Genomic DNA, 17,864 nt, shown 5'->3' on the forward strand with positions numbered 1-17,864 from the left:
CGTGACACTGACCCTGTTTACACTTGCTTTTAAAATGCATTTTGGGCGATCGGATCACAAGTGGACGGCGAGACACATCGCCGTTTACACTTGTGTCGATCATGCGTCTCCAAATGCGTCCTGCTGACCACTTGTGTTCAGATTTCTTTACTCCAAAGAAGAAGAAGATTTCCTGTTGTGTCCTTGTCGGGGACGCATCAGGACGCATTAGCGTTTACACTACAAAAGATATGTGGTCAAACGCGTCCCAGACCACCTCGGCAAGTGGTTTGAGTAACCGGTCACAAAACCTTTTGGTGGTCATTTACACTGGTATTTAGTGCTGTCCACTTATGATCCGATCGCAAAAACACGCATTTTAAAACCAAGTGTGAACGGGGTCATTGTGTATTTTGCACGTGTTTGCATGTGTATGCGTTTTTGTTTGTGCATGTGTGAGAATGCCAATATCGTGTCTATTTATTAGTGTGTGTTCTGGTATCCATTTTCATGACTGTTTAGTCATGAGCATTGTGTATTTGTTCATTAAAATAGTTTCACTTATGTGTGTGTGTGTGTAGGTGGGTGCTGGGTTTTTGCTTAATAATGGACACCACAAAGGCTAACTGTTGGACAAAGACACCCCCCCCAAAACACACACACACACACACACACACACACACACACACACACACACACACACACACACACACACACACGAAAGAAAGGGCGCGCGAGAGAGGGAGAGACAGCGAGACAGACAGAGGGGTGGGGTGGGGGGGTTCTTCGGCTTTGAAGAAATTCCAGGGGTTTCCTGTTAACAATCTGGGCTATAATGTGAACCAGGAGCGCGCGCGTGCAAGCAGAGAGTATTACAACGTCTCCTGCTCGAGTCAGTCCGTCTTCGCGACGCAGAGCCCAGCACCAGTGAAACCTCCGCTGCGTGCGGACGCTTCCATCTTCTCGTGCGACTCATTCTAGACCGGTTCAGAACAGACTTTAAGGATATTTAAAAAGCTCCAGTCTTCGGGGTTTTTTTTTGAAAAACCAGAATGCTGGTTTCCCAGCCGAGAGTTTAGTAAGTGAAGATGGAATGTCAAGTTGTGGTTTAAACAGAAAATCTTCTTAAATACAAACTGGAGTTCTAAGATCTGGAACAGTCTGGTCCCGAGAGAGAAAGCTGTCTAAGATGCAGGACCAAGATGTATGACCAAACTTGGGAGCGGAATCCTGTGATTTAAGTGTTAGTGGTCACACGGTGCTACACAAATGCGTGCAGCCTGGGAAGCATTCATAAGCCGCCTCTGATCGACCAGTTCAGCTAATCAATAAGCAATAAGGGAAAATAAGCATGCTGATTACCCATAAGTCCCAGTGGTCTCTGCTCGCGCTAGTTGTCCTGTGGAACATCAGCAACTTAAGTTTGCTTGCTGCCTGGGAGCCACGGGGGGCTCTTGACCAGTCCAAGGACCATGTGGACCCTAACGTAAGGGACTGGGGAGACTATTCAGACCTCCAATCCCTAGCTCATGGATTGGGACTGGAGGAAGACAGAAGGCAGGAGAGAAACGGCAGGGTGGAGGATCCATCGTCAGGCCTTGTTCCAGAACTGGAATTTCTGGCTGAATTTGGAGGTAAGAGAAACAATAACTTTCACCCATTTGCCCAATTATCATATTGCTTATATGGTAATTGTTATGTATTTCTCACACTATCTATCTATCTATCTATCTATCTATCTATCTATCTATCTATCTATCTATCTATCTATCTATCTATCTATCTATCTATCTATCTATCTATCTATCTATCTATCTACCTACCTATCGGTCTGTCTGTCTGTCTGTCTGTCTGTCTGTCTGTCTGTTTATTACTCCGTATATTAAAATTTTATTCAAGTTATGTTTAACTCAAATTTTATGAGTTATGGGGCAGTTTTACTGTCTTACCCCCTTATCAGGCAAGAAGAGACTGTGGGTGATTACAGCCCCCTCCCACAATGACCACTACCTCGTTATGATGGAGAAACAACTGGAAGACATGGAACAGGTACCCTGCCGAAAGCTCTAAGAGCAAATGAATGGCCGAGTATGCTATTTAGTTAAGTACCTACACCATGTGCTGTGTGGATGAATTGCTGAGGAACTGTTTTTTTTTTTTTTTAAATCAACACAGCTTAGCCTGCTTTATTTATTTATTTGTTTGTTTGTTTGTTTTGGAAAATATGGGCTTAGACTTTGGACTTGGCTTAAACATCACAGACAAAACTAAATCAGATTTCACAGCTCTTAGATCTAAGTCTCCTTCCCTCGCTCTCTTTTCAGGAGGGGCTGAATTGTCGTTTAGCAGAACGGGACACTTTTATTGTTATCATCATCCAGAATGCCATGATGGAAGGCCAGATACACAAGACGACGCTCCAAGGAGAGGCTACAGTAGAGAGCCTGGACCCCGACACTGTCACCAAACTACTGCACTACCTAGATCTTACCAATCAGGTGACGGATTAGGGTATCTTCTTCCAGTCTGACCAGGCCCAGTTCAGATCCACACTGATAGGAGGGGACTATGAGATACTTCGGGGAGGCTTGACGTTCCCTTCTTTGTACCTTTTCATAAAAAATGTCTTCTATTGGATTTTGTTGCACTACGTATTGAACCCTTATTGATTGTCGATAGTGTAATCTATCAGTGTTTACTGCTGACGTTGATAATTCTCCGACAGAAAAAGAACATATTCTGGTTTTAAGTGTTGTATTTCGGTTTTGGCACTTATATTAATGAGGACATAAAATGGTATTGTTAGGAGCAGCATGGGGCTGGGTGTGGGCTAAAACAACGGCATTTGAAGCAGCTGAAAATTATTTTAAGGCAACGTCCAAATTTCTCTCTCTGATGCACTAATAACTTCCAAAATCCATTATAATGTTACAATGTAACGACCACGGATGTGTAGACTCACTAGCCCTTAGCTAAGGGGTCCGACCCTTAAGTTGACTGGTTAGCGTAGTCACCTCTCGTGTGGGGAACCCAGGTTCGATTCCACCGCTGCCACCAATGTAGGAGCAGCCGGGAATCGAACCCCGGTTCCCCGCCCAATGGGCGACTGCGCTAATCAGTCAACTAAAGGGTCCGACCCGTTAGCTAATGGCTAGCAAGTCTACGAATCTGTGGTCGTTACACTGTTACACTGCCCACCTCCTTCAGGAAACACATCCCCGCGCTTCAGCATACCAGCTCCCTCACGCCTCTGAGCACATATGCATCCCACCAAATGTAGTGAGAATTCAGGGGGCAGCCGGGAATCGAACCTGGGTTCCCTGCACCACGGGGGACTGCGCTAACCAGTCAACTAAAGGGTCCAACCTGTTAGCCAATTCTAGCGAGTCTACACACCCGTGGTCCTTACATGAAGCTGCATTGTGCTGTAGGCTAAAAAGAAGCACCAAAAGCCTGGTTGTGTAATGGCAGTCCAAACAACCACAAAAAAGGTAGCTGTGATTGATGGTACCGCTTTACCATCAATCTGGTGTAGGCACACTGTGTGTAGACCTGTTACATGTCCAGATGACTTGTCACAAGGAAGGCCAAATGTAGGCATTTAAAGATCTCTCCAGAGAAAACTCCCCAAGTGCGTCAGCCAGGCAATGCCCGAAAAATTCTGGGTTCAAGATTAGGTATGATTTGATAGGTAACTAGAAATTATGTTGAAAGCTGGTCCAAAACATGTCTCACCACTGCCCATGTGTTTATCAGGTTTCCACAGATTTATGTGGATGCTTTGTAACAGCTTTGTAGGGTGGAGCTTTGCCCATTCTAACACCCTCTGTCTTTTATTAACACTTTGCCTTTGATTTCCCCCTTTTGGTTAAAAATGAAATAAATCAGGACCAGGAATTTTCCATGTTGGTCTTGAGGAAGAACCTACGGGTCAGTGAGAGGTTCCCTTACCCAGTCCGGGTCGAGGCTGTCCTGGAGCTCATTGATCAGTTCCCAATGAGGAAATTAGAGAAGATGACTCGGAAAGGCACCTCCTTCAGGTATTATTGACCTATTTTGTCCATTGTTACACTTCTTGGGGATTGATGTACATGATTGTGGCCATTATTGACTTGGTTTACAATTAAGATCATTACATTGCCTAAATGTTTAGCTACAACAGACTTTAGCAGGTCTAAAGAATCCAAATAAAGGGGCGTCCAGGTAGCGTAGCGGTCTATTCCATTGTCTACCAACACGGGTATCGCCAGTTCGAATCCATGTGTTACCTCCGGCTTGGTCGGGCATCCCTACTTGACACAATTATCCGCGTCTGCGGGTGGCAATGTGGGTATGTGCCCTGGTCGCTGCACTAGTGCCTCCTCAGGTCGGTCGGGGGGGAACTGGGGGGAATAGCGTGATCCTCCCACACGCTACATCCCCCTGGCAAAACTCCTCACTGTCAGGTGAAAAGAAGCGGCTGGCGACTCCACATGTATTGGAGGAGGCATGTGGTAGTCTGCAGTCCTCCCCGGATCGACAGAGGGGGTGGAGCAGAGATCGGGACGGTAATTGCCCGGATACAATTGGGGAGGGGAAAAAAAAGGGGGGTGGGAACCAAAATAAATAAATAATCCCAATAAATTCCTTTCTAATGTTTCCCGCCACAGGCCACCACAATCCATCTGAACATATATGTTGATGTTTTTTTTTGTTGCACTTCTACTGTGTGTACTTGTATGCACTGTTATCATTAAAACATTTCTTTTCAAGTGTGTTGTGACAGTAAAATCCCCTGACTAAATCCAGTGTGATTTCATTAGGTGTAAGTTCACCAAAAAGAAAGTTGTGGTGAAAAAGAAAAAGATAAAGAAGATCGTCCTCAGCTCTCAGAGACAAGGCAACGTGACATCTAAAGTGGCCGTGCAAAGAAAACCAGTCCTGAATAAAAAAGCTGCGCTGAAAACCAAGATCCAGGACATTCTGAGCGGACGGGCAAGGTTTGTCATACGAAAGACACCAAATGCAGGAAGCACAGGAGGGAAGAACTCCAGCATTAGCACATCCACTTCCAACACACAAGACAAACAGGAAACTCACAGACACGTGGCTGAAGCATTGAAAAGCAAAGAGGAAGTGAAGATCAACAGGTGCTTTTGTTTTTTCCCCCCCTTGTGCATTTGTCCAAACAAGGCTACGAGGGTAAAGACGCAATATTCTTCCTCATTAAAACAAAAAAAACCTCAACCTCTGGTGTTATATTTGTTTGTATTCTACAATAGGCATGACTCGGCTGTAGAGGGGGGAAAGAAGACATATCAAGTCAAACACTCTGAAGATAAAACAAAAGAAGAGAGAAAAAGGGCCGACTCGAAGGGGAAAACCAACCCTAAGAAAAAAGGCAGAGGAAAGAAAGGGAAGGGAAGAGGGAAGAAGTCTAACAGTGAGACAAGTGATGAGGAAAAAACGCCCATGAAGGAGTTTGTGGACAGTTTAAAGGGGAAAAGAAGACTAATGGTAAGAACTAAGGGGCAGTTTAAGTGTCTGAAGTTCTGTTCCAACAGCATTAGTTTTCTGGACGATGTCTGTGAATAAATTATCACAGGACATCTGAAATGTTAACGACAAATTCACACACTATCCAGTCTCAGAACTTACAGGGATGGCAGTGTCCACTCTGTTTGCTCATCATCGTCAAAAGGTTCCACATGTCTTACGTAGCTTCTGGAACTGATGTGTCCACGACAGGAACAACAAGGGGATATTTTCCCATCCGCATTCCAACAAAATAACACAATCACTTGCTCAACATGATGACAACATAACCTTAGCCTTACCCTAAACTTAACCATGAATATAACCACTATCAAACCTTAACACAAAACATAACCACTGTGTAAATTTAACCCTAGGTGGTGGTCTACCTACCAACACGGGGCTCGCCGGGTCGAATCACCTTGTTGCTTCCAGCTTGGTCAGGCATTCCTACAGACACAATAGGCCGTGTCTGCGGGTGGGAAGCCGGATGTGGGTATGTGTTCTGGTCGCTGCATTAGCGCTTCCTCTGGTCAGTTGAGGCGCCTGTTCAGGGGGGAGGGGGAACTGGGGGGAATAGCGTGATCGTCCCACGCGCTACGTCCCCCAGGTGAAACTCCTCACTGTCAGGAGAAAAGAGGCTGGCGACTCGACATGTATCTGAGGAGGCATTTGGTAGGGTAGAAGCTAGTTCCCATCGCTGCAGAGAACGGAAAAGGAGTAGAGAATGGTCAACTGAGCATGCGCGAAATGCCTCTACCATGCCTCGACACGCCCCGCGTAGCATCCAGGCGCTAGGATTCTAGGAAGACCCACCCCTACTCTGCGTCTGATTAGCTAACTTTAATCCTAACCCCGCTCTAACCCTAACCTTAACCTACCCAAACAACGGAGGCAACGAGTACTTGCGCATGCTCAGTTGACCGTTCTCTGCATCGATGGGAACTAGCCTCTACCCATTTGGTAGTCTGCAGCCCTCCCAAGATTGGCAGAGGGGGTGGAGCAACGACCGGGGTGGCTTGGAAGAGTGGGGTAATTGGCCAAGTACAACTGGGGAGAAAACATGGGGGGGAAATCTCCAAACAAGGAAAAAAAGCATATCACAGCAGTACAACAGAGTAAAGAAACCCCTCAATTATCATTAACTGGCTCCATCCATAACATGTATGTATGCATGCTACTTACACAAAGCCACCGCAACTGTGGCCCTTCAGACAGGACTCATTCTATTTTATTTTGTCTTCTTTGTCTTCGTTTTATATGTCCACTTGACATGGTAGGCCAACAAACTGGACTGGTAAAGAGATACTAGGCACAGGCTTCCAGGAATGTCTCCATACTTCAGGGAAAAAAAGCAGGAAAAAACAAACTTGGGTAACCACTTCTCCACAGGAAATGACAGAAAACTTCCTGACATGTCAATTCGCACTGGATTGCTATGACCAGGGGTTATTTTTACAGGGTTATTTTTAACAGTAGATAAAACACATCATAACTAATCTTTACTGAAAGTACTGAGACACTTTGGTAATGAGTACATTATCCCATCTCCCCTGCAACACTAGTTGACACTAATCCCGTCCCAGTGCAGCTTAAGCTGATCTCTGACACTCCTTCCTTGTGATGATCAAATCTCTGTTTCTTCTGCTTTCCTGCATCTCCCCTTGTATCGCTCTCCCATGGTTGTTCATTTTTTCTCTCCAACCTGTTGCACTGAGGGAGCAGGGTTTATGTCCCCCCTCGACTTCGCATCCATCCAGCACTCATACTCAAATAAATTGCCTTAAGTTCCTCTTTTGGCTGGAGCAAAAGTACATGTGAAAACTGAGACTTTCACATATTGATATATCTGTCTGGCCTCGTCCTTCACTATTTCCCATATGACCGTCTTAGCTGGATCAAAAAGGTGTAGTAAGAGTCCTTCTTTAGATTTGGTTTCTAACGTCACATCACTGTGTCTGTGGTTGAGGGTTTGTTGTTGTTTTGTCTGTTGTGCATGACGTACACGTCTCTGTGTTACTGTGAGGACAGGTGATCTCTACCCCAAGTAGCGACGCGACACTGTATGTCCAACAAAAAGAGGAAAATGAGAAGCATTACTGTGACCTTGCCGTCAGGAGAGTCACCTTGGCAACACTGCTGGGCGAAGGCCACAACACAGTACTCACCCTGCAGCATTACCAGCTCGGTATGGGGTGAACCTGTGTGCGTGTGTCACATGCTTTTTACTTGAATACTTACGTCCAAAATGTGCTATCATACATTTGCCCTGTTTGTGGTTTTGTGTATTTTGTGCGCACTCGCTTTTTGCAGAAGTTTTATTTATTTATTCATTTTTTGGACACATTCGTTCATAAGACCGTGCATATATTCCAGACTCAGAGCCCCCATTCAGCGACCACGCGGAGCAGTTTTCAGACCCTGACCTGATCTCGCTGCTGAGATCAGAGCTTGGACTGTCCTCCTCGGACCTCTTTTCCATGACTGTCACAGACTACGACGTCAAACCTGGTGTAAGTAGGTCTTCCTAAACTGTTAGCTGTCATTTACTAATAACCTACTTGCTTTTTAATTCAGGTAGGCTGTTCTAGTGTACTCTTTTGGTAGCATTGCCCTTGTACAATGTACTCGCACTACACACTTGTACAATGCACTCACACTACACACTTGTACAACGTACTCGCACTACACACTTGTACAATGCACTCACACTACACACTTGTACAATGCACTCACACTACACACTTGTACAATGCACTCACACTAAGTGCTTTCATAGGAAATCTGTGTTCTTAGCCTTAGTTTTGATATGTTTGAATTAAAGTCTCTAGCTCAAATGCCTAACAATAATCATTATTAAGGTTGAGGAAGAGGTGCGTCCGGGTAGCATCTATTCTGTTGCTTACCAACATGGGGACCGCCGGTTTGAATCCCAGTGTTACCTCCGGCTTGGTCAGGCGTCCCTACAGACACAATTGGCCATGCCTGCGGGTGGGTACGTGGGTATGTGGGTACGTGGGTACGTGTCCTGGTTGCTGCACTAGCACCTCCTCTGGTCGATTGAGGCGCCTGTTCGGCGGGGAGGGGGAACTGGGGGGAATAACGTGATCCTCCCACGCGCTACGTCCCCCTGGCGAAACTCCTCACTGTTAGGTGAGAAGAAGCGGCTGGTGACTCCACATGTATCTGAGGAGGCATGTGATAGTCTGCAGCCCTCCCCGGATCGGCAGAGGCGGTGGAGCAGCGACCAGGATGGCTCAGAAGAGTGGGGTAATTGGCCGGATACAATTGGGGAGAAAAAAATAAAAGGGGTTGGGGAATCAAAAAAAAAAAAGTTGGGGACGAGATATTCTTGACCTCTCCTGCCCATACTGTCCCACAAAGTGTTCGGCATCAAACTGATCAACAGTTTGGTCCCAGTCAGACCTCCCTAAAACTAATGTGTCAGATGAATGCTGAAATGGTCATTAAAATGCCTTAGAGAAGGACTATTTTCCAACAAAGGCACGCAAACAACCATTCATCAAAGCATAAATAAATAGATAATATGATTTATGGCTATGAGATGATAGTTTTAACTATCTATCATCTTATAGCCATAAAATATGTTATACCTCGTTTTGTTTTTAATTTAAATATTAAAAACAAAAGTAGGCATCAACAGGTTGCATTTCAGTCCAGATCCACTAATTAGCCCATCTCCTTTTCAGAGAGTTTTAGAGGCTCCTCCAACAACGCCTGCTCTTTTGGAGTATATTGACAACTTTCCTTCGCGACGGCCAGAAAAGGAGAAAGAAAACAGAAGTCCTCCGACCTGTGCCAAAGACCAAAAGCAGACTGGAACTAAGAATTCACTGCTACGGTAATCTATATCACACTTCCTCTGTGCGCAGTGAAAGAAAATACGTCCGGGTGGCGTGGCGGTCTACGGGGATCGCCAGTTCGAATCCCCGTGTTACCTCTGGCTAGGTCGGGCGTCCCTACAGACACAATTGGCCGTGTCTGCGGGTGGGAAGTCTTATGTGGGTATGTGTCCTGGTCGCTGCACTAGCGCCTCCTCTGGTTGGTCGGGGCGCCTGTTCGGAGGGGGAGGGGGGGAACTTGGGGGAATAGCCTGATCCTCCCACGCGCTACGTTCCCCTGGTGAAACTCCTCACTGTCAGGTGAAAAGAAGCGGCTGGCGACTCCACATGTATCGGAGGAGGCATGTGGTAGTCTGCAGCCCTCCTGGGACGGCTCAGAAGAGTGGGGTAATTGGCCAAGTACAACTGGGGAGAAAAAGGGGGAAAAAATCAAAAAAAAGAAAAAAAGAAAACACCTACTGTAGAAGCAGTCTGCTACTAAAAAGCATTCCAAGGTGCAAAGTCCATCTTAGCATGACCTAGCAAACCACCAACATAGGGATAATGATGGAAAGCTTATCTGGCTTGTTCTTATAAATCAGTAAAACTCTTGGACCAAGAAATTAATTTTATTCTTGATAACATCTACATTTTTGAAAATGCTTTTTCTTTTTTTTCTCGTATGTGTCCAGATTCATGTCTAAGAGGAGGCTGTTGCTTATCTCCACTCCCTCTGTGGACGACTACTCTTACCAGCAACAGCTTTCTGCTCTCCATGGACAGGAGTGTCCCATGGGTCAGTAATATCCCATAATTATTACCACTGAATTATAATTCACTGTTGTTTAATGCACCCTTGTTGTCATAGTATACTTCTAGAAATACCTTTTTTTCTGACCAGATGTACAAGGTTGAGTCAATATGGCTTTACTAATACACTGCTCTATGAGTCTGGATGAGATGTGATGTGCACACAAACACAAACGCACATTTGCATGTGCATGCACATAAAAATATATGCCCAGGTGCACCTGCACAAACGTGGACAAATACACAGAATGTTTTTTTGGGGGGGTTTTTTGACGAAGGGGCAGTATCATATGTCCAAACTGAAGGGCATTTCTACATCGAAGGAAATATAAAATAAAAATGCTTCTATCTGTCCTCAGGTATACGTCATTTTGCCTTGTTGAAGCTGATTGGAGCTGGGTCCACGGCCACAGGAACTGTTGAGCTGTTTCCCCTTAATGGTGAGCTGACCAACCCCCTAAGCCATGACTTTGATGATCTATGGTCTGTGATAACGTTTTATGTTGTCTTCCTCTCTTGTGTCATATTGCTCTTGTGTTATCTTGTGTTATCTTGTATCATTATACTGCATATGAGATGCACCTGCTTAAAAGCTGCGTCTCATATGGACATCGATGAGTAATTTGCATCATTTATTGACGCTTTGTCAACAGAGTCAATATATGATGCCATCGGATGAGAACAGGCACCTTGTTTGAGCTGTATAATACGTACTGGCAGTGGAAGGTAGAAAAACATCTATCTCGCTCTCTATCTAGATAGTTCATCTATCAACTATCAGGCCATCCAGATAAATAGTTCATTAGTGGCAGTGGCTAAGGAGGTAGCACAGTTGCTTGGCAATTGGAAGCTTGCTGGTTTGATTCCCAGTTTTTTCTCACACCTCGTGTCGAATTGTCCTTGAACCCCTAACCGCTTCCAGTGAGCAGGCTGGTGCCTTGCATGGTAGCCTCCCCCATCATTGTGGGTGATTGTGTAGTGTGAATGCGAGGCATACGTTTTAAATTGTTATGAATGCTCTGTGGAGTGAAAAAGCACTATATGAGTTCAGTCCATTTTGCATTGTTCTTTTATGATAAATTAGTTATTTTCTCATTTTGGTGAAGGGAACAGAGGTGGTGGGTAGGTATGGTGTCACGGAGAGAAATGTGGAAGGACAGATGGTGGTGGATTTTACGAAAAGGATGGAAATGGCTGTGGCAAATACATATTTCAAGAAGAGGGAGGAACACAGGGTGACGTACAAGAGTGGACGAAAGTGCACACAGGTGGACTATATCTTACGTAGAAGGTGCAATCTAAAGAGGATTGGAGACTGCAAGGTGGTGACAGGGGAGAACGTAGCTAGGCAGCATTGGATGGTGGTCTGTAGAATGACTCTGGAGACCAAGAAGAGTATGCGAGTGAAGGCAGAGCCAAAGATCCAATGGTGGAAGTTGAAGAAGGAAGACTGTTGTGTGGAGTTCAGGGAGGGTTAAGACAGGCACTGGGTGGTAGTGAAGCGTTGCTGGATGGCTGGGCAGGCACTGCAGAAATAGTGAGGGAGACAGCTAGGAAGGTACTTGGTGTGTCATCAGGACAGAGGAAGGAAGACAATGAGATTTGGCGGTGGAATGAAGGAGTACAGGAAAGTATACAGAGGAAGAGGTTGGCAAAGAAGAAGTGGATGGATAGTCAGAGAGATAAAGAAAGTAGACAGGAGTACAAGGAGTTGCAGCGTAAAGTGAAGAGAGAGGTGGTGAAGGCAAAGGAAAAAGGCGTATGGTGAGTTGTATGAGAGGTTAGACACTAAGGAAGGAGAAAATTACTTGTACCAATTGGGTAGACAGAGGGACCGAGCTGCGAAGGATGTGCAGAAAGTTAGGGCGATCAAGGATAGAAATGGAAATGTGCTGACAAGCGAGGAGAGTGTGCTGAGAAGGTGGAAGGAGTACTTTGAGGGGCTGATGAATGAGGAAAATGAGAGAGAGAGAGAAGGTGGGATGATGTAGGGATAGTGAATCAGGAAGTGCAGTGGACTAGCAAGGAGGAAGTGAGGGCAGCTATGAAGAGGATGAAGAGTGGAAAGGCAGTTGGTCCTGATGACATACCGGTGGAGGCAGGAAGATGTTTAGGAGAGATGGCAGTGAGGTTTTTAACTAGATTGTTTAACAAAGTCTTGGAAAGTGAGAGGATGCCTGAGTAGAGAAGAAGCATACTGGTATCGATTTTCAAGAACAAGGGTGATGTGCAGAACTGTAGCAACTACAGAGGTATAAAGTTGATCAGCCACAGCATGAAGATATGAGAAAGAGTAATAGAAGCTAGGTGAAGAGGAGAGGTGATGATTAGCGAGCAGCAGTATGGTTTCATGCCACGAAAGAGCACCACAGATGCGATGTTTGCTTTGAGAATGTTGATTGAGAAGTATAGAGAAGGCCAGAAGGACTTACACTGTGTCTTTGTGGATTTAGAGAAAGCATATGACAGGGTGCCGAGAGAGGAGGTGTGGTATTGTATGAGGATGTTGGAGAGGAGTTGCAGAGGAGTTGCAGAGAAGTATGTAGGAGTGGTGCAGGATATGTATGAGGGAAGTGTGACAATGGTGAGGTGTGCGGTTGGAATGACAAGCTGGAGGTGGGATTACATCAAGGATCAGCTCTGAGCCCTTTCTTGTTTGCAATGGTGATGGACAGGTTGTTGGGCAAGATCAGGCAGGAGTCTCCATGGACGATGATGTTCACAGATGACATTGTGATCTGTAGCGAGAGTAAGGTGCAGGTTGAGGAGAGCCTGGAGAGGTGGAGGTATGCACTGGAGAGAAGAAGAATGAAAGTCAGTAGGAGCAAGATGGAATACATATGCGTGAATGAGAGGGAGGACAGTGGAATGGTGAAGATGCAAGGAGTAAAGGTGACAAAGGCATATGAGTTTAAATACTTGGGGTCAACGGTCCAAAGTAACGGGGAGTGCAGGAGAGAGGTGAAGAAGAGAGTGCAGGCAGGGTGGAGTGGGTGGAGAAGAGTGTCAGAAGTGATTTGTGACAAAAGCGTACCAGCAAGAGTTAAAGGGAAGGTTTACAAGATGGTTGTGAGACCAGCTATGTTATATGGTTTGGAGACAGTGGCACTGACGAAAAGACAGGAGGAGGAGCTGGAGGTGGCAGAGTTGAAGATGCTAAGATTTTCACTGGGAGTGACGAAGGACAGGATTAGGAACGATTATATTAGAGGGACCGCTCAAGTTGGACGGTTTGGAGACAGTGGCACTGACGAAAAGACAGGAGGAGGAGCTGGAGGTGGCAGAGTTGAAGATGCTAAGATTTTCACTGGGAGTGACGAAGGACAGGATTAGGAACGATTATATTAGAGGGACCGCTCAAGTTGGACGGTTTGGAGACAAAGCAAGAGAGGCAAGATTGAGATGGTTTGGATATGTGTGGAGGGGAGATACTGGGTATATTGGGAGAAGGATACTGAATATGGAGGTGCCAGGGAAGATGAAAAGAGGAAGACCAAAGAGGAGGTTTATGGATGTGGTGAGGGAGGACACGCAGGTGGCTGGTGTGACAGAGGAAGATGCAGAAGACAGGAGGAAATGGAAATGGATGATCCGCTGTGGCGACCCTTAATGGGAGCAGCCGAAAGTACACAGTAAAATCCTGAGTGTTAATTTAACTCTGAGAGTGGACAAATGGACCCGAAAGGATCCATTTGTCCACTCTCGGAGTTAAATTAACACTCAGTTGTTTGCTGTGTAGTAGTAGTAGTAGTGGTAGTTATTTTCTCATTTTACAGTCTGTTATCACCGGCAGCAGTTCCACATGTAAAAGTAGACATGAGTATATCATTACTGTTTTTTTTTAATGTTTCCCCTTTTTCTTCCCAATTGTACTTGGCCCATTACTTCACTCTTCCGAGCCGTCCTGGTCGCTGCTTCACCCCCTCTGCCGATCCGGGGAGGGCTGCAGACTACCACATGCCTCCTCCGATACACGTGGAGTCGCCAGCCGCTTCTTTTCACCTGACAGTGAGGAGTTTCGCCAACGGGACGTAGCGCATGGGAGGATCACGCTGTTCACCCCAGTTCCCCTCCCCCCCAAACAGGCGCCCCAACCAACCAGAGGAGGCGCTAGTGCAGCAACCAGGACACATACCCACGTCCTGCTCCCCACCCGCAGAGAGGGCCAATTTTGCTGTAGGGGTGCCCGACCAAGCCGGAGGTAACACAGGGATTCGAACTGGCGATTCCCGTGTTTTGTAGGCAACGGAATAGACTGCCACGTAACCAGGAGGCCTATCACTACTGGTTTGAAGAAAGAAAGAAAAAGCATTAAACACAATCATCATGTTGTTCAGTATGCTGAACTTTTCAATTCTTTTCATTTCTATCCAGGGCGTAGCCAGAGCGAGGTGGAGCCCTTGTCCCGAGTTGTGGTCAGCAACCTCAGGGATCAGCTGAAGATCAGCAAGGATTACTTCAGCATGCTGGTGGTGGGCAAGGATGGTGATGTCAAAGCCTGGTTCCCTTCACCCATGTGGTCCCTGGATAATATATATGACCTGGTGGACTCCATGGAACTACGGCTCCAAGAGGAGAAGTTACAGAGGAGCCTGGGGATCCACTGTCCTGAGGATAGGGGAGGGGGAGGTGGTCAAGGAGAGGGCTATCATGGGTATGATGAAGACTGGGATGGGGCAAGCTACCAGTATCACCGGACAGAGAACTGAAAAGGACTAAGAAGAGGCGAAAAAAAGACTATCAAGCAAAGAACAACTACTTATATTCTTAATAGCAGATGCAAATGGATGGAAAATTGAATACATAATTCAACAGAATTTGCCACAAATATGCAACTTAATATACAAATGCAACTCAGATTTATTCGTAGCAAAATGTCCTGTATGGTTTCAAAAAGTCAGAATCAGGACTCACAGCTTCTATTGATGGAATTCAAACAGTTGATGATGTATAATAATGTCATAAGCACAGTTGACAGACAGTGGACTTTTTGCGTGTTATAGGTTGTAACCCAAAAACCTGTGCCAACATAATGAAGTGGCCTAAATTAAGAAAGCCGTGGTGAGAAACACAGTGTTTCAAGCAATATAGAACAATGGGAAAATGAAATGTTGCTCTGTTAATGTTAACTGACTGCAGCAGAATGAAACAGGAAAAGGGTCTTTCCAAACCCAACTACACTGTGGACTTTGGCAATACATCTGTCCAACCACATCCAAACAAGCTTTCTGTGTGAAATGTAGCATCTCTGTGTGGAAGGTCACATGGATTATTGCAGTAATGAATGTGCAAATTCACATACTACATATTGTGCCTTTCTCAATTAATAAATGGTATTTTCTTATGCAATGAAGTTAACATCTTTTTTTTTTTTTTTTAGAGATAGTCACTTTGAGCAGCAAAACAAAGTAATGGCTTGGACTAAACCTTTGTATACTTAAGACGTGTCTTTATGATGAGCATTTCAAGTGTTTAACTTGTCTTCAAATGCTTTCAGCAACTTAAAAGTACCTACGCTGCTAAGATAGTAAATCTTGGAAACTAATACTGCAATGATATTACTAATTCATTTTCCACTTCATAGCTATACAGTTCTTTAAGACAATGAGTTCTGGACATTATAAAATAACACAAAATCTGCACTTCATACACAGTCAGTGCAGCGCAACATCAACTGATAAGGTCAGAGGGAACCATCATTTGAGAAACTGCAAAAAAGTCACACTTAACCTCAAAATAATAAGACCTTCTGTTTAACTTCTATCAATCAATCAATCAATCAATCAATCAATCAATCAAAGGTATTGAACATGCCAAGAAAACATATAAGCAATAAAAACAAATGAACAAAATCACCATGAACGTATAAGCGACAAATAAGCAACTCAAATAATACTGATCATGTTCAAAAGAGGTAAGACTTCTCCATCAGTGCTATGGAGAGTGTTTTGCTTCAACTCACAAGAAAACAATTCAACTGCAATTCAAAAACAAACTCATATAGGAGTTATATTCAGTAATCAGTCATCAATTTGTTATCAAGGCATAACCGCACTAGGCCCAAGTCATTTCCCCATGAGGCTCCTGCAACACACTTCCTACTGGTCTCCAAAGCAATGTCGCAAGCTTGGTTTCCATTTTCCCAAGACACACAAATCCTGCCCATCTTTGAGTCCTTACACTGACTCCCATTTGCTGAACATATAAAGTGCTTAAAACTTTGCTGCTGGCTTTCTGGGCAGTTCTATGAACTGCACCAACTTACCTGCAAACCCATATCAACAACTTTCTTGCTCACCCTTTTTGTTTTATTTGTGCTTCTGGAAGACGACTGCACCCTACCTCAAAAGAGCAAAACTTGATTCAAACGTTTCTCTCACCTTGCCCTGAAATGGTGGCATACACTGCTTTCTTCATTCAAACTACAGACTTGCTTAAATCATTTAAGAAAGGCCTCAAAACTTTTTCCCCGGGTCTTCTTTAGATGGTCTGTTAGCATGACTGTTATTCTGATTTGTGGCATTATCCAGATAATGTTTTATTTGAATCCCTTACTATTATTGAAACAGATTTCTAAGCTGAACAGGATCACTCTATTCTGCTCCTCTAAAAAGTGGATAATGGGGTGTGAATGTCCACCCTTTGTGGGGCTCCAGTGGAGAGTGAGGTTGTTGCTGGAGCACCATGTCATCAATTGCTGGACCTCCTCCCTGTAGGCCATCTCACCATTGCTGGTAATTGGGTTCATGGCTGTGGTGTCATCTGTAAACTTGATGATGGAATGTGAATTGTGAAAATACACACAGTCATGGGTGAAGTGGGAGTAGAGGAATAGACTCAGCACATAACCCTGTGAGATAACTGTGCTCAGAGTCAGGTATGTTATCGTCTACCCTCATGGTCTGAGGGTCTGTTGGTTAGCAAGTCCAAAATCCAATTTCAAAGATAAGTATTGAGGCAAAGGGAGTGGAGTTTAGTGATCAGTTTGGAGGGGATGATGGTGTTGACTGCTGAGCTATAATTCACAAAGAACATTCTGACATGTGTCCTTATGGTTCAGGTGGGTTAAAGCGGAGTGAAGGGCAATTGATATGGCATCCTCCATTGACCTTGACCTGTTTGGATGGTAGACAAAATGATGTTGATTAAATGTTGCAGGGATACATTTTAATGAGCCATGACCAGTCCCTGAAAGCACTTTGCTAGAATGAGAGTGAGTGTAAGGGGGTGATAGTCATTTAGATGTGTGTAACTTTGACAAACATAGGTGAACTGTTCACTGTGATACCTGTCTCAAACAGCTTCAAGCCTCTGCAAATTGACTTTTTACCCCCCTTTTTAGAATCCCCCCTTTAATTTAATCTAATTAAAAAGTCGAAACACTACAGTATGTTTCAGAAAGTGGTCGGGAGTAATGTAAAGTATATGTATAGTGAGCAAGCTTACACATGCAAATGTCTTTATGCATGCTCAATACTCCAGGTAAGGAAATCCCAGAAAGTTGAATCAGGTCATCTGGACACAATGAGTGATGACTGGCATTACACATGCAAAACACCAGCAATGGTAGAGAAACCGCACTGTTCACAACCATTTTATGTCTCTGTAATACAGCTCATATAAACTTCTGATAAAATTCAAAGGGAGAAACCAAAGTGTGCATTTAGAAAACTTGCCTGTTTTGGAAAAGTCATGCCAATTTAAAGATTTGCCCCAACT

General features: G+C 44.7%; 1 protein-coding gene across 1 annotated transcript; it reads left to right on the forward strand.

Annotated features, from left to right (window-relative positions):
* Positions 1 to 1,330: 1,330 nt before the first annotated feature.
* On the forward strand, positions 1,331 to 14,854 carry ccdc80l2 (coiled-coil domain containing 80 like 2). Its single transcript, XM_056290447.1, has 12 exons — positions 1,331 to 1,613; positions 1,940 to 2,028; positions 2,304 to 2,477; positions 3,868 to 4,019; positions 4,782 to 5,108; positions 5,241 to 5,475; positions 7,525 to 7,681; positions 7,870 to 8,006; positions 9,204 to 9,355; positions 10,028 to 10,131; positions 10,505 to 10,585; positions 14,520 to 14,854. Exons 1-12 carry the CDS (start codon positions 1,331 to 1,333, stop codon positions 14,852 to 14,854), a joined length of 2,226 nt encoding a protein of 741 aa, XP_056146422.1.
* Positions 14,855 to 17,864: the final 3,010 nt, after the last annotated feature.

Source organism: Lampris incognitus, chromosome 12 (assembly GCF_029633865.1).
Source record: "Lampris incognitus isolate fLamInc1 chromosome 12, fLamInc1.hap2, whole genome shotgun sequence".
Classification (NCBI taxonomy): domain Eukaryota; kingdom Metazoa; phylum Chordata; class Actinopteri; order Lampriformes; family Lampridae; genus Lampris; species Lampris incognitus.

Bases quoted from the DNA above. Each gene is read 5' to 3' on its own strand.
- ccdc80l2 (XM_056290447.1), top strand. From the start codon at position 1,331: ATGCTGATTACCCATAAGTCCCAGTGGTCTCTGCTCGCGCTAGTTGTC. The intron at 8,007-9,203 runs GTAAGTAGGTCT...TCTCCTTTTCAG, and splicing joins ACTACGACGTCAAACCTGGT to AGAGTTTTAGAGGCTCCTCC. The intron at 9,356-10,027 runs GTAATCTATATC...GTATGTGTCCAG, and splicing joins ACTAAGAATTCACTGCTACG to ATTCATGTCTAAGAGGAGGC.